Source organism: Eutrigla gurnardus (assembly GCF_963514095.1).
Source record: "Eutrigla gurnardus genome assembly, chromosome: 11".
Lineage (NCBI taxonomy): Eukaryota > Metazoa > Chordata > Actinopteri > Perciformes > Triglidae > Eutrigla > Eutrigla gurnardus.
The window spans coordinates 8,649,756-8,664,681 of NC_139925.1; the positions used below are offsets into that span (position 1 = coordinate 8,649,756).

General features: G+C 43.4%; 1 protein-coding gene across 3 annotated transcripts in view; it reads left to right on the forward strand.

Moving 5' to 3' along the window:
* dst (dystonin) overlaps positions 1-14,926 on the forward strand; it is a 91,537-nt gene that overhangs the window by 75,510 nt on the left and 1,101 nt on the right. Inside the window, exons 74-99 of one of the 3 annotated variants that reach the window (XM_084021834.1) lie at positions 119-292; positions 443-598; positions 706-903; positions 1,486-1,614; positions 2,057-2,227; positions 3,235-3,390; positions 3,674-3,880; positions 4,142-4,261; positions 4,890-5,059; positions 5,146-5,305; positions 5,709-5,903; positions 5,989-6,117; positions 6,441-6,584; positions 6,786-6,974; positions 7,097-7,226; positions 7,426-7,589; positions 7,674-7,836; positions 7,919-8,073; positions 8,170-8,244; positions 8,424-8,441; positions 9,162-9,278; positions 10,721-10,838; positions 12,131-12,196; positions 13,338-13,528; positions 13,747-13,857; positions 14,423-14,543. In XM_084021834.1, the coding sequence (XP_083877960.1) occupies positions 119-292; positions 443-598; positions 706-903; positions 1,486-1,614; positions 2,057-2,227; positions 3,235-3,390; positions 3,674-3,880; positions 4,142-4,261; positions 4,890-5,059; positions 5,146-5,305; positions 5,709-5,903; positions 5,989-6,117; positions 6,441-6,584; positions 6,786-6,974; positions 7,097-7,226; positions 7,426-7,589; positions 7,674-7,836; positions 7,919-8,073; positions 8,170-8,244; positions 8,424-8,441; positions 9,162-9,278; positions 10,721-10,838; positions 12,131-12,196; positions 13,338-13,528; positions 13,747-13,857; positions 14,423-14,543 (3,727 nt within the window). Of the gene's footprint in view, positions 1-118; positions 293-442; positions 599-705; positions 904-1,485; positions 1,615-2,056; positions 2,228-3,234; positions 3,391-3,673; positions 3,881-4,141; positions 4,262-4,889; positions 5,060-5,145; positions 5,306-5,708; positions 5,904-5,988; positions 6,118-6,440; positions 6,585-6,785; positions 6,975-7,096; positions 7,227-7,425; positions 7,590-7,673; positions 7,837-7,918; positions 8,074-8,169; positions 8,245-8,423; positions 8,442-9,161; positions 9,279-10,720; positions 10,839-12,130; positions 12,245-13,337; positions 13,529-13,746; positions 13,858-14,422; positions 14,544-14,926 lie in introns of all 3 variants that reach the window. The other 2 variants (XM_084021835.1, XM_084021836.1) reach the window with 2 other exon arrangements.

Below are 14,926 nucleotides of genomic sequence, written 5' to 3' on the forward strand. Positions count from 1 at the left end.
ATCAGACAAATGTGGTGGTGAAAAGGCCGAGGCAGTCGGATCAGACGTATTGTCCACGAAGCTTTTTCACTCCTGTTGACTGATTGGGTCGTGCCACTGTATTCGCTTCATGTTTCAGGAGTTCAAAGGCGAGGCGTACCAGCTACAGATCGAGATGGAGCGCCTCAACCACCAGGCGAGCCTCCTGCTGAAGAAGGTGACGGAGGAGGCCGATCGCAGCGCCATTCAGGAGCCGATGTCCGAGCTGAAGATGCTGTGGGACAACCTGGACGAGAAGATCATCAGCCGACAGGTCAGAGCAGGGAAAACGTGTGGGGAGTACGCCGTCTAGATACACTCTCTAAGAATCATGATATGTAATTGATGCTATGACATGCTTGTATGCGTGTCAAACGCTTTCACACGCTGCCGTAGCTAACGGTTTAATCTGACATTAATCCAGCACAAACTGGAGGGAGGTCTTCTGGCTCTGGGCCAGTTCCAGCATGCACTGGACGAGCTGCTGGCCTGGATGAGCCACACCGAGGAGCTGCTGAGTGACCAGAGGAAGGCCGGAGGAGACCCCAAAGCCGTGGAGATAGAGCTCGCCAAGCATCATGTATGACAAAAGTTCTCTCTCTATGTATAAAGAAAAAGAACAAATAAGCAGCAAATTTAGTTTTGTCCTTCACAATTCAGATCCATCTGACTGCTTTATCTCTGCAGGTTCTCCAGAATGACGTGTTGGCTCATAAGGCGACGGTGGAGACGGTCAATAAGGCCGGCAGCGATCTGGTGGAGTCCAGCGCCGGAGAGGAAGCTGCTGGTCTGCAGAGCAAACTGGACAACCTGAACCACCGGTGGAAGGCCATCCTGGAGAAGTCCGGACAGAGGAAGACACAACTGGAGAGCGCTCTGCTTCAGGTTTGAAAGATTATCCCCACCACAACTTAATAGGCCGTATTTGTCATTATTTGTGTTTAATAAGCTGTGATGGATTCTTTTCTCCCAGGGGAGCAAGTGAGTTATGTCAGTCGTAATTAGATTCTGGAGAGGAGTGAGGATTCCTCTCTGTGCAGCCCTGCTTCTATTCATAGCTTTGACCTTTAGCTCTAACAGAAACATGTTCTGGATTTAGATTTTTATTTGAGAAATGTCTGAAAGGTTTCTTTAAAAATACACGAGGCGGCCCACCCTCAGGTTGAGAGGGTTTTCATGGATGATGAATGCATCAGAGAAAAAGGGTCAGTGAAATCCAATCAAAGAAAGTTTTCGCAACTAACTAATTTAAAGAAAATTTTCTATTTTTTTTTTGTCATTTTTGATCAAAGGCTTTATTTCATTAAATTTGTTAATTTCTTACTGCTGATTTCCACAGAAAGCCACTCTTGCTAAATGAGTCTAGGAATTAATAACGCAGACATCGTCCTCCCCGAGCTTTAGGTCGCTAACAATGAGTGTGTGTGTGACACCTTTTGTCCTGACTCAGGTTGTATTGTGTTGCAGGCCCAGGGTTTCCATGGTGAGATAGAAGATATGCAGCAATGGCTGAAAGACACAGAACGTCAGCTGTTGGCATCAAAGGCTGTGGGAGGCTTACCAGACACGGCCCGGGAGCAGCTTAACGCCCATCTGGTATGTTTAACAATATGAAAGGCCGCATGCAGATGGCAGGCTTGTAAAGGAGCCGATGATGTCTTTTCTGTGTTTTCTGTGTGAAAATTAAATGACATTGCAAAAATACACTACTAGCATCCCCCATGCCGGAGATGACAAAAAAAAGCGTTTCAAATTGATTCAGCCGTGACCGACTATAATGAATTTAGGAAGGTTCCCCTTCTTTGTTTTCCCTTTCTCTAATGGAGACACTTTCACAACAAACTGTCCCTGACGAGGCATCATGGCGACATAAAACAGAGGGATTACTGGTGGGAACAGACCTCTGAGAGTCTCATTCCCTTACCATTTTTGGACTTTTATAAAAATAAAGTGCACTGGCAAATTCACTCAGCCTCATATTGTTATCCAAAACCAACGCATCGCTCCCTCATGTCATCGCGTCTCGTTTCCCTCGCAGGAGTTGTGTTCTGCCTTCGAGGTGAAGGAGGAGCTGTATGAGGAGCTGATGAACAAGGGTCACCAGCTGCTCGCCATCACGCCCGAGGGCCCGGACAGCAACACGGAGCAGGACCTCGCCAACCTGAAGGACAAATGGGAAGGGGTGCGGGGGAAGTCCGCTGAGAGAAAGGTACGGGGTTAAAGAGGTGGTGAACGGCGGAGCTACACTGCTCTCATTGTAACGATGCTCTTCTGGTGCCAGTGAGAGATCGCTGACACAAACACTTGAGCCATGACTCTGTATTTTTAAGCCTTTAATCCCCGTTGCCGGTAATGAACGGTGTAAGGATGGTGAGCTGGCAGCCGCATACAGGATGTGGTTACACTGTAGAGCACAGCAGGTGAGATACTGTCTGAGTCAGCGTGGAACAACTGTGGTCCCCTCTTGCCCGTTGCCACGGTGATCGCTTGACAAGTGTGGAAAATAAATAATAGAGCAAAGACTCTTCAGTCACTATGTTGTTCTTTTGAAAAAAAAAATGTGTTATTCCCTTATGTTGTTACAATAAATAAACATAATTGAATATACAAAAAAAAACACTTTCAACACTTTCACTCCAGATATGAAGCTTTCTCATTCTTGCTGCCTGACAGTTTGCTGAAATATTTATTTTTTTGCCTCTTATTTACTTTGGTGCTGTTCCCAGGAATTCAAAGTAGATCTTAGATCTGACCACATTTACTAAACAGAAAATAATAATAAAAAAAAAACAATTCCATAGAGAGAGCGAGACTCAACATGACCCGCAATTTGTAAGAGAAACACATTATTACCCATAACTCTTGTCATGCTTCTAACGTCATTAACACGGCGTTTACAGCCATGTGATGAGCCTGCGCCAGTGGATGTTTTCCAGCGATGGAGTCACTTTATTATAATATTTCTCTCATTCAATTAAAAGCTCATCATTCCCTTTTCTGCTCCATCGTCAGTCTCTCCGGGGACGTTAACTTCCTCTGTTTGAATAGAGGTCATGTTTGGCACAGATTTGAAGCGTAATTTCCCCCCCGTCCTCTTTATCTGCTGTTGTAGCAACCGAACGGTTTGTTGTTCCAGCGAGAGGATCCAGGTTACGACAGCGCTCTGGTCTGGGAGAGGAAACGCAACGGGATTATGACGACTTGTTGTGTCTACAGGTGAAGCTAGAGGAAGCCTTGACGCTGGCCACGGATTTCCACAACTCCCTGCAGGACTTCATCAACTGGCTAACGCAAGCAGAGCAGACGCTGAACATGGTTTCCCCTGCCTCCCTCATACTGGACACCATCATGTTTCAGATTGATGAGCATAAGGTTTGTACGGAGGAAGTGAATGAAACCTTCTTTTATGTTGCGTCTGTTATAGTTTTTCTGCTGCTCAGTGGAAGTGTCACACAAAAAAACAGCAGATTATGTTTCTTAATTCAGTACTAATCAGCTTGAAGACTCCCTCCGTTTCGTCATTAGAAAAAAAGCTCATTAGCACAACGATCACATGGATGACATCACCTCAGCTGTCAATTAAAAAGCCTGTCCTTCCTCTGGAGGCAGAATTATAACACCAGACCTAAACCTCTCTCCTCTGTGCGCCGTGCAGGTGTTTGTGACGGAGGTGAACTCTCACCGGGAACACATCATTGAACTGGACAAGACGGGAACACATTTGAAGTACTTCAGCCAGAAACAGGACGTGGTCCTGATCAAGAACCTGCTGCTCAGCGTGCAAGGCCGCTGGGAGAAGCTGGTGCAGCGATCTGTTGAGCGAGGTCGTGTGCTGGATGACGCCAGGAAGAGGGCCAAACAGGTTTGAAATGTGCTTTGTTTCACAGCTGTGTTTTTTACATTTTTTTTATCATTGGAAAGCTCTGGAAGTAGTAAATTAAGTCTGTTTCACATTCTGTCTGCAGCTTATTACAGCAGTTTCATTAGTTTCAGCCCATTTCTGTTCCTTGGGCCTGAAAAGCTAATCAACTGAACATTTAACAGGACTCGGCCATAAATCAGGTGAAATCATACCTCTTTTTTTTTCCCAAAATGCTTTGTTTGTTTCTCTGTACTTCATTAGTTCCACGAAACCTGGAATAAACTGATGGAGTGGCTGGACGAGTCTGAGAAGACTCTGGACTCAGAAGTGGAAATTGCCAATGATCCAGACAAAATCAAGACGCAGCTGGCACAGCACAAGGTGACTGAACATCGGCGTATCGCGCCTCGACTGGGAAAAGAAATGAAAGTTAAAATAACCAGGCACCTTTTGACAGTCGAGCTTCATTCATTTATTAGAAACGACATCTGCGTCCAAACCGTTTTCCATTTACAAGAGACAGCTGGTGAAGCGCCATGTTTCGTGTGTAATATGTGAATGTTGGAATGGAGACGAGTCCAACGGCGAAAGCTATTTCTGGGAATTACAGTATGTACAGAATGCATTAGTAGTGCATTTGCTTGTGTTACAGACTACTCCTTCTTGCTTGTTTCTGCAGGGTTATGTGCGGATACTGTGCTAATCCTATCATAATCCCAGCATGGACCATTGGGAGCGACTGCGTTTGGATACTTTTAATCTCTGTGGAGCAGTGGTTCTTGACCCCTTTTTTTGTTTCCCTTCAGAGTACACAGTCTCCTTAATCACAAAACAGATTAGGATGCTATCTGACATGCCAACAATAGCTGGAAGAAAGTCTGAGACGATGCACCATAGCCCTGTGCATCTAAAGATTTAAATCCACTAAACATGCCTTTGTCTGCTCGTCCGTTCTCTAAATGCAGACACAATGTCTTTATTGTGTATTGTTGTGTTTTCTCATACGCAGGAGTTCCAAAAAGCTGTGGGCAGCAAACACTCAGTGTACGACACCACCTCTCGGACGGGACGGGCCCTGAAGGACAAGACCTCTCTCCGGGACGATAATCAGAAGCTGGACGACATGCTGAGTGAGCTGAGGGATAAATGGGACACCGTTTGTGGCAAGTCAGTGGAAAGGTGAGGAAATATCTTCCCACATTTACCAGTCAGACTCTTTGTTAAGACCTCTTCATTCACCGTTAGCGATCTGTGCTCTCCTGCAGACAAAACAAGCTCGAGGAGGCCCTGCTGTTCTCTGGCCAGTTCACAGACGCTCTCCAGGCTCTCATTGACTGGCTGTACAGAGTGGAGCCTCAGCTGGCTGAGGACCAGCCTGTACATGGAGACATAGACCTGGTTCTCAACCTGATAGACAACCACAAGGTGGGAAACAACACCAGACCAGATCAGAGCACGAACCGAAAACTCGGGTCAAAGCATTGAAAGTCAACATCAAAAGTTTACAGGTCACTGCTGTATTAACACCACCCTCTTCTTTTCATCGTGGATTGTTGCTCATCACAATAGACAACAAAGGACACTTAAACCACACCCTTTCCATTGAGAGTCCTGCTTCTTTGAAGTTTTATGTTTTCTAATTATTTTATCCCCTATTATTAATAATTGCACTATGAGGTCAAATGTTGTAATCCACAAGCATTATTTCTCTCTGTACTTTTTCATTGAAATTACAAATAGCAGTAATTAAATATATCTCAAACTAGTACGGATATTAAATGTTGGTTCATGCTGTTTGACCACTTCCTCCTCTGATTGGTCGCCGCAGGTTTTCCAGAAGGAGTTGGGAAAGAGGACAGTGAGCGTTCAGGCCCTCAAACGTTCGGCCAAGGAGCTGGTTGAGAGCAGCCACGACGACTCGTCCTGGGTCAAAGTGCAGATGCAGGAGCTGAGCACCCGCTGGGAGACGGTGTGCAACCTGTCGGTGTCCAAGCAGGCCCGACTGGAGCAGGCCCTCTGTCAGGTACTGTGGACCCCCCTTTTACAGTCGTTCCACAGACGGTAAGCTGTCTCTGTGAGCCTGACTGATCTGTGTCCTCTGGCTGCAGGCGGAGGAGTTTCACTCCACGGTTCATATCCTGCTGGAGTGGCTGGCCGAGGCGGAGCAGAGTTTGCGTTTCCACGGCAGCCTGCCTGATGATGAGGAGGCTCTGCAAGCGCTTATTGACCAACACGAGGCAAGCGATGCAAATGTTTAGGATTTAAGCACATATTTAACATTTCAATTGGTTGTTTTAATAAATTAATTTAACATGTTGACATCCTTTTATTTATCTTTAGCTTGAGTTAACAGTTAGGAGGCTAATCATGTAATTGCATGTCGATAACTAAATACCATGTGATCTTTGATGTCAAAAATATTTTCCTTGGCTATGATTCCATCTTATTGAAATAGCTCTGCCTCGCTCCAATATCCAAATAACTTCATGAGCAGTGAATGTTTTCTGGAAAGAATGCGCTCGTAAATCTAATTTACGTTCCCAATTTTGCTGTTTTCAAGGAGTTCATGAAGAATCTGGAGGAAAAGCGAGTGGCTCTAAATAAAGCAACGAGTATGGGGGAGGCGATCCTGGTCATCTGCCATCCAGACTCCATCACAACCATCAAACACTGGAACACCATCATTAAAGCTCGGCTAGAAGAGGTCAGTTCACAGCTGCACGCATGCCTTTCATACCCAGAGGTATGACACAGCACACTCTCACAATTTGGATGCTTCAAGCTGCAGTGAGCGAGACGTTTTCGCACAAATCACTGAATTCACACATGCGTATGGCTCACCACACAAAAGGAACGGCTTTGCTTTCATTCCGTATGAGTAATGTGTGTAATGTTACTGTTACAGGTGCAGGCTTGGGCCAGGCAGCACCAGCAGCGGCTGGCCACGGCCCTCAGCGAGCTGTTATCCACTCAGGAGCTGCTGGAGAATCTGCTGACCTGGCTGCAGTGGGCCGAGACCAACCTCAACGATAAGGACAAGGAGCAGCTGCCGCAGGAGCTCGAGGAGGTCAAAACCCTCATAGCAGAACACCAGGTCAGAAGAATTCATGCGTCATTGTTCAGTAATGTAATCGATTGGATCTGTTGTTAATGACTGTGGTTGACTGTGAGTGTACAAGAACCAAACTGGAAGCTACTTGTTGCTTCTGCCTGCAGGCCTTCATGGAGGAAATGACCAGGAAGCAACCAGATGTTGACAAAATCACTAAGACACACAAAAGGAAGGCTGCGGCGGAGCCCCCAGTCCAGTCTCACATTCCTGTGCTTGACAAGGGAAGAACTGGAAGTATGTATCCCACAAACAGCCCCCACAGAGCGTGACCTGAGCCATCTGGTCCGGTGTTTAGTCACCGCAGGGTGACCCGGCATCCTCATCTTGTCCATTTTAGCACCTGGAGTGATGTCACTGCTCATCTATGCCCCCTGATTACACAGTGAGAGCTCGGTCACGCTCAAGGTTATTTTTTTTGTCTTCCACTCCACAGGAAAACGCTCTCCCACACAAACCATGTACGCGTCAGCAACACAGCCTCCCATTGAGACCAAGAACCCGCGGGTGAACCTGCTGGTCACCAAGTGGCAGCACGTGTGGCTGCTGGCTTTGGACAGGAGGAGGAAACTCAATGATGCCTTGGACAGACTGGAGGAGGTGAGAAAGCACACAAGGTTTTACACACAAGCACTTTTACCTGCCATGTGGTGCTCATTCCTCCACTTATTGTTTTCCGTGCAGTTGAAGGAATTCGCTAACTTCGACTTTGATGTGTGGCGTAAGCGCTACATGCGCTGGATGAACCATAAAAAGTCACGTGTCATGGACTTCTTCCGCCGCATTGACAAAGATCAAGATGGCAAGGTGACCCGACAGGAGTTCATAGAGGGCATCCTCTCCTCCAGTAAGTGTCACACGACAAACTCACAGCAGAGCAGCACCTACCACCGCCAGCAAAACGCTCATTTCTTAAACACTTTCAATAGAATTTCCCACCAGCCGCCTGGAGATGAGCGCCGTGGCGGACATCTTCGACAGAGACGGCGACGGCTACATTGACTACTACGAGTTTGTGGCAGCTCTCCATCCCAACAAGGACGCTTACAAACCGTTAACAGATGCTGATAAAATTGAAGATGAGGTGAATTTCTCAATTTAAGCAACATTTCACTAATTATTATTATTATTATTATAATTATTATTATTATGCTTCAATCAAATGTTTTTTTCTTTGTAGGTGACGAGACAAGTAGCGAAATGCAAATGTACAAAACGTTTCCAAGTGGAGCAAATTGGTGCCAACAAATACCGGGTAAGCAGATTTAGAGCAAGTTTCAACAAATACAAGCAATGCCGTGATTATGAAATGTATTAGATACGAGCAGATCAATTCACAACAGAGAGGTAAGTGCTGCAAAAAAGTGTCACTGAAGGTCAATGCATGGTAAAAACTCTAACTTTCTATATTTTTATTGTTCCTCACGTCACCAGTTCTACCTTGGAAACCAGGTACATATGAACGCCCTCCTCTCCTCCTCTCTTCTGTGCCTTATCCAACCTTTTTTCATTTACCATGTTTGCTTTCCAATTAACACTCTCTGCCCAGAATCCTGGCTGATGTTTACACGCTGAAACTCAGAAGTAGAAATAAAGATCCATGGCCGCCAAACAGTCCCACGTTAAATATTATATAAAAAAGAAGCAATAAAGGCCAGATGTGTGCATTTATCAGATTTATTTCTAGTGTAAATAATGTAGTAAATATGTATATACCTGCTTTTGAGTTTCAGAAAATACAATATTACAAGCCAATACCATTTCAGCCCATATATTTTATTAGTTCATCTGCTGGGCAGAGTGGGAAATAATGCTTTCTGTGTGCTTGCCTTTGGCGCTTCATGGGAATGATTTACCTCAACACTGGCTGACATACTTTTGTGTAACTGACACTGTTTTATTAATTTATTTCCATAGTTGGGGCAGCCTGGATGATTTCAATGAATACTTTGCTTTTATCATTCGACCTACTGCATTAATATGTCTTGACAAACTGCATGTTGCGGGTCAATATTCATTACTGATGTGTGTTCATATGCCACATGCTTCCTGTTTGGATTAAGTTGAATAATGGGTGTTAGTAAGCGGGGGATGAGGACGTTAGTGTTGCTTGATGAACTAGTTTGTGTTGATGTGTCATACAACAATGAATTGAAATCATTCTTTTGACAGTTTGGTCTGGTTCACTGCTTACATGACTCCTTAATCGGCGATGAGACAATAGCAAACAGGGAAAATCAAAATCTTACCCCCCACCTACACGTTGCCGTATTGGAAAGCTGTATTCTGGTAAATGGTTATTCTTCAGATGTTTCTTGTGCCTCCTTTTTTCCTCCAGATCATCATCACATTTAATGTATTTGATCACTTAAATCACCAGTGGCATTGAATCATTATAGTATAATCATGCGAGTGCAAGATTTTCGTTTTTTCCAGCCGAAGAGACATCATAAGATAAAAGGCACTTAGCGGAGGCTCATCATTGTTTGGTCATGTCTGCGTGTCACTGTGGTGGATTAGACGGACATTACTTTGAAACCCATTCCTCATGTTGTTCTCGGTGTGTGATTGGAGCTAGCTGCATTGGATCTGCATCCGTGTCAGTGCATCCAGAGTCGTAGTTGTAGACAGTGCGACAGAGTGCTGGATTGCGGGAGCTTGCTGTTTGTCCGTTTGATCATGATGTGGAATTGTTTTTTATTTTTGTTTGTTTTGACAGAAAGCATGCAGCTGTGGTCGTCCTGTGTTATTAATGTCTTTGTGCTTATGCTCATGGTCATATCCAACTGGCTGACTTCTGTCCGTCCCCTCATAAGCCTCCCACCGTTCACATCCATAACATGCTCCCGTGTTCTTGTGTTTTGGTTTGTGTGGTCGGTATGACGGAGGCAAATTATTATACAACAGTGCCTCCTGGTGGTAGAACCATGTGCCTTCACATAATGCTTTTTTCACAGGCTCAAGCTGCAGTTAATGGCAGCAAGCTGGAGCCAGACGCTGTCGGAATAAAGTCAGACGTTGCAACCAGAAAGTAGCTGCTTTATAAACTGTACAGCAAACATGAGCTCAAGTTCAGTTTGAACTGTAACCGAAATGTAGAGCCTGACTGATACTGTAGTTATAGATCTATAAATAATTATATTATGTGATAGTGAAATATCTTCCGACATACTTTACATCTGCATTTTGTTGTGCATAGATTCCAGTATACGATATCTACAATAAGTAGATACTTTTATTGATGAAGCAGGCTCAATATCAAATGAGGAAATGTAAGAGAAAATCAAATAATTCCAGCACAAACTCATTTGGATGGACTCATAGTAACCTAGTAACAATACAGTTGAATCACACCCACCAGCACACGCTACTAGAAGAAGACCAGTTGGATTGATCTTTGTGTAATTTGTGTCTTTGAGAATGAAAACTGAACATGTATGTTTTTGTGTCATAATCCTGTTTTGTGTAAATCTGTGCAACATGGAAAAAGGAAATCAGTGCTGACGTGGAAAAAATACACATCCTTGATGGCTGTTTGATTTTTGCACAATTTTGATTTTAAGTTGTCTAATTGAATTTAAAGATGAATTAATAATAATTCATTGCAATGAATGTGATCCTCCAAACCAGTCTGGTTTCCAGTGTTGCACAGCTTCCATTCTGCAGTGAGAGAGTGTTCATACAGAGGTCAGTGTTTTCACACATGCCCTCTCTGTTTCCCTCCCTCACAGTTCGGAGACTCTCAGCAGCTTCGTCTGGTACGAATCTTACGCAGCACTGTGATGGTGCGGGTGGGAGGAGGCTGGATGGCCCTGGATGAGTTCCTGGTGAAGAACGACCCCTGTCGAGGTGAGTTCAAAAGGTCACCCAAGAAGTCACAATGCAGGTCTAAGAGAGTCTCAATGCAGGACTAAGAGAGTCTCAATGCAGGAATAACAGAGTCTCAATGCAGGACTAAGAGAGTCTCAATGCAGGACTAAGAGTGTCTCAATGCAGGACTAAGAGAGTCTCAATGCAGGACTAAGAGTGTCTCAATGCAGGACTAAGAGAGTCACAATGCAGGACTAACAGAGTCTCCATGCAGGACTAAGAGAGTCTCAATACAGGACTAAGAGAGTCTCAATGCAGGACTAAGAGAGTCTCAATGCAGGACTAAAGAGTCTCAATGCAGGACTAAGAGTCTCAATGCAGGACTAAGAGAGTCTCAATGTAGGACTAAGAGAGTCTCAATGCAGGACTAACAGAGTCTCAATGCAGGACTAAGAGAGTCACAATGCAGGACTAAGAGAGTCTCAATGTAGGACTAAGAGAGTCTCAATGCAGGATTAAGAGAGTCTCAATGCAGGACTAAGAGAGTCTCAATGTAGGACTAAGAGAGTCTCAATGCAGGACTAAGAGAGTCTCAATGCAGGACTAAGAGAGTCACAATGCAAGACTAAGAGAGTCTCAATGCAGGACTAAGAGAGTCTCAATGCAGGACTAAGAGAGTCTCAATGTAGGACTAAGAGAGTCACAATGCAGGACTAAGAGAGTCTCAATGCAGGACTAAGAGAGTCTCAATGTAGGACTAAGAGAGTCACAATGCAGGACTAAGAGAGTCTCAATGCATTATTATTACGTGAGTGAAGCGGTGATGTCTGATGACTATTTAATGTGAAGTTGAAACAGTCAGTGAATATTATTATATTCTCTTGGAAAACAAAGAGATACTTTTTTCCTAAAATGACATGGTAAATATTATTAGTGTTTCCGTAGTTATTATAATCACTCTCACTGTGAAGGGATGAGTATTGTCTCTGTTCCTGATCCATGTAAGGCTACACAGAGTTTAGGAGTCTAATCCTCACTTTGAATTTATCTGTGGAAGTAACCATGGTGACTGTGTTTTCTGAAATTAAATAACAAGAAAAACTGGGTGAAAAACATGGCAAGACTCAAATTTCTCATTTGTCAGAAGAACATGAATATTAGAGAATAATAGCTGTAAGTGTCGCTATTAATTGATTGAAGTACAAACCGTCCTCCACGTCTGCTGCAAAAAGCTTTCTGTACTCTGCTTGTTTCTGCCATCTTCTGTATTAATCATGTCTGTATTTCCTGCCAAACCTTCTTCCTGCTGAACTTGATATAATCTCTTCTAGTTCATCACCACGGGAGCAAAATGTTGCGCTCGGAGTCAAACTCTTCGATTACTCAGTCTCCTATAGGTTGGCAAATCTCAAACTATCTCACCTTGCTCCATGAACCCACCTGTGGTATGTGTGTCTGCACATCCGACCGTGTGCTGCTTGTGTTTGGTCCACCGTATCTGTTTATCTCACAAACCGACCTTCACTCGCAATCCACCGTCGCTCAGCCCCGGCTGGTGTTCATGCATGCCGTTGTTGTGTGTGTTGAGTCGCCGTTTTGGGACAAATTAGCTCTTTTTTTCTGGCCCTGCATGCGACGAGCAGCCGCGCTTCTTTTGCTGTTTTCAGGTTTGCTCGACGATCAAACAAAAACCTCTAAGGGGTTAAATAGAATATTAATATATAAATATATGAAACTGGACTAACATCGTCATGAGGGAAATTATGGATTTTTCTCACACACACTGTAACTGAAAGAATTATTAATCGCACTGTTTACTTTGTTTGACAGTGTGGCTTAGTGATTAAATCCGCATGTAAGCCAGTTTGTTTTGTAACACAGCCGGTGCACTGCTGTCTGTTTGGTTTATTCCGTGTAGTTGATGTTTTATTCCTTTTTGCAATTGGGCCGTTTTTGGTGTGGGAGTGTTTGGGTAAATCTTTTCACCTCTTTGTTTAGCAGTCCAAGCAAACAACGAAGCTTTGCTGGTTGAGAAACATTTACTCCACTACTGTTGCAGCAGTATGGATGGGATGTGAAGTGGCATGAGTCTTGTGTTTTCATCATTCATTCAGTATTCAGTACATTTATTCATATTCATTTGGAATATTCTGCTTTATTTAGAATCCCATCATGGTAACACTTTATTTTTTAAAGATATTTCCCCATTAAGTTATTTAGAAGTTGCCTGAAAATAACTGTAGCAGGCCTGTGTTTGAAACGTATCCTACATACTCAATCTGTAAGTACTCCATATTACGATTACAGCTTACATTACCAGTAGACAGTTATTATAAATTAAATTGATATTATAAATTGAGCAGTTACGTCACATAGATTTCTATTTTACCTATAATTAGTCATAGTTATATTCCTTGGAAATTAGGGACTTAAAATTAAAAATAAAGTGTTAACTCAAATCACCACAAATGTACTAATAAAAATAAAATAAACAGTTGTATTAATGCATTGTGGCTTATTTGGGGTGTCATTTCTTAGCTAAAGGCAGGACCAACATGGAGCTGCGAGAGAAGTTCATCCTCCCGGAGGGAACCACTCAGGTGATGGCGAGCTTCCGCTACAGAGGCCGACGATCTCGGCCGTCGTCCAGAGGAGCTTCTCCCAACAGATCCACCTCCAGCCAGAGCTGCGCTGTCCATCCAACCCCAGCAGTGACCAGTACGCCCAAGGTGAGAGGCGCTTCTCGAGCTGTCGGCCCCTCTGTCGACGGATCACCCCACCCATCACAAGTTCCCTCTCATTTATATGCCTTATTTATTTTCACATTATTTGATCATGCTCTTGTTTATTTTTATTTTTTTTGTGTTTCTTCCATCTAGTGTTTCTGGTAGTTTTTTTTGATTTGTGAATCCATGTCTGTGTTTTTTGATTTGCAATTGTTCCCCAGACTTCCCAACACATAACCCGCAATTATGATAAGCCCTGGCTTACAAACAGCAAAACCTCCACTCCTCTTAAATCATCAGACTCCTTTGGGAGCCAAGGTTCATCCTCAGAGGTATAGTCATATAGTATAGCTACGTACCGCACGGACGCTTCAGATTTATGACCCAACTGAAATCTACTGCATGATTATCAAGGCTCCTAGTTTGTGAAAGGTGTTTTTGTTAGAGGTATTTATTTCTCATTTAACTGATTTCCAATTTTCTTCTGCAATGAAAAACAAAATGTGTTAGACAATTCAGTTGGGTCATTAAACTCTAACTGCTGTGGTGACTAATGGGCTGAATATTTAATTCTTTTAGACAAAGATGTCTGTCTCATTTTAATTCCACTATAATATATGACCAACGCTGTATGTCATCTATGCATGTCTGATTGTTTAAGGACTTTCTAGCTGCAGGTTTAACACATAATCCAAATACTAACGGCTTCTAAAGGCTCTCAAGATGTTGCAAAAATAAGGCCAATAATCAAATTTTAAGACTAACTCAACAACAGTCATAATACTTTCTGGTAAAACTATTTATGTACGTCAGTAAGAAGGATCGTTTTCTAAAACACTGTCATTACACCGGACAGTTAACTCCCATTGAAATTAATTCAAGTTGCGTCTTTTGCAGGGGACGCCAGTTCAAGGCAGCAAGCTACGACTTCCTGGCTACTTGTCGGGTAAAGGATTCCAGTCTGGTGAGGAGGGAACTTTGATCAGCGCTGCTGTACTGAAAGCTAGGACACAAGGTGGTGAGTACTTCAGGGGTACTAACTTTCCTTAGATTTTGAGGGGAAAAGTGTTTTTTGAAGAAATTAATTGTAGTTTGTAGAAAATGATGGTTGAAGTAACGAGAAAGTCACCCAGAGGTCGCAGAAGGTGTTGGATAAAAGTCTGAAGTCAGCACATTAGCCTCAGACAGCTAGTATGAAGAAATCAAGTATGTATTGATAATGATGCTAATTTATTTATATTCGTCGATAGATGTTTGGATGTAACACTATGCTGCCACACTGCCAGTGGCGAAACACCGATAGCTCAACTGTCCTTTTATCTTTTTTTTTTTCATGTATTTAATGTATTTTATGTATTTTATATGGAACCTCTGAGTCTGTAATAAAGTATTCATTCATTC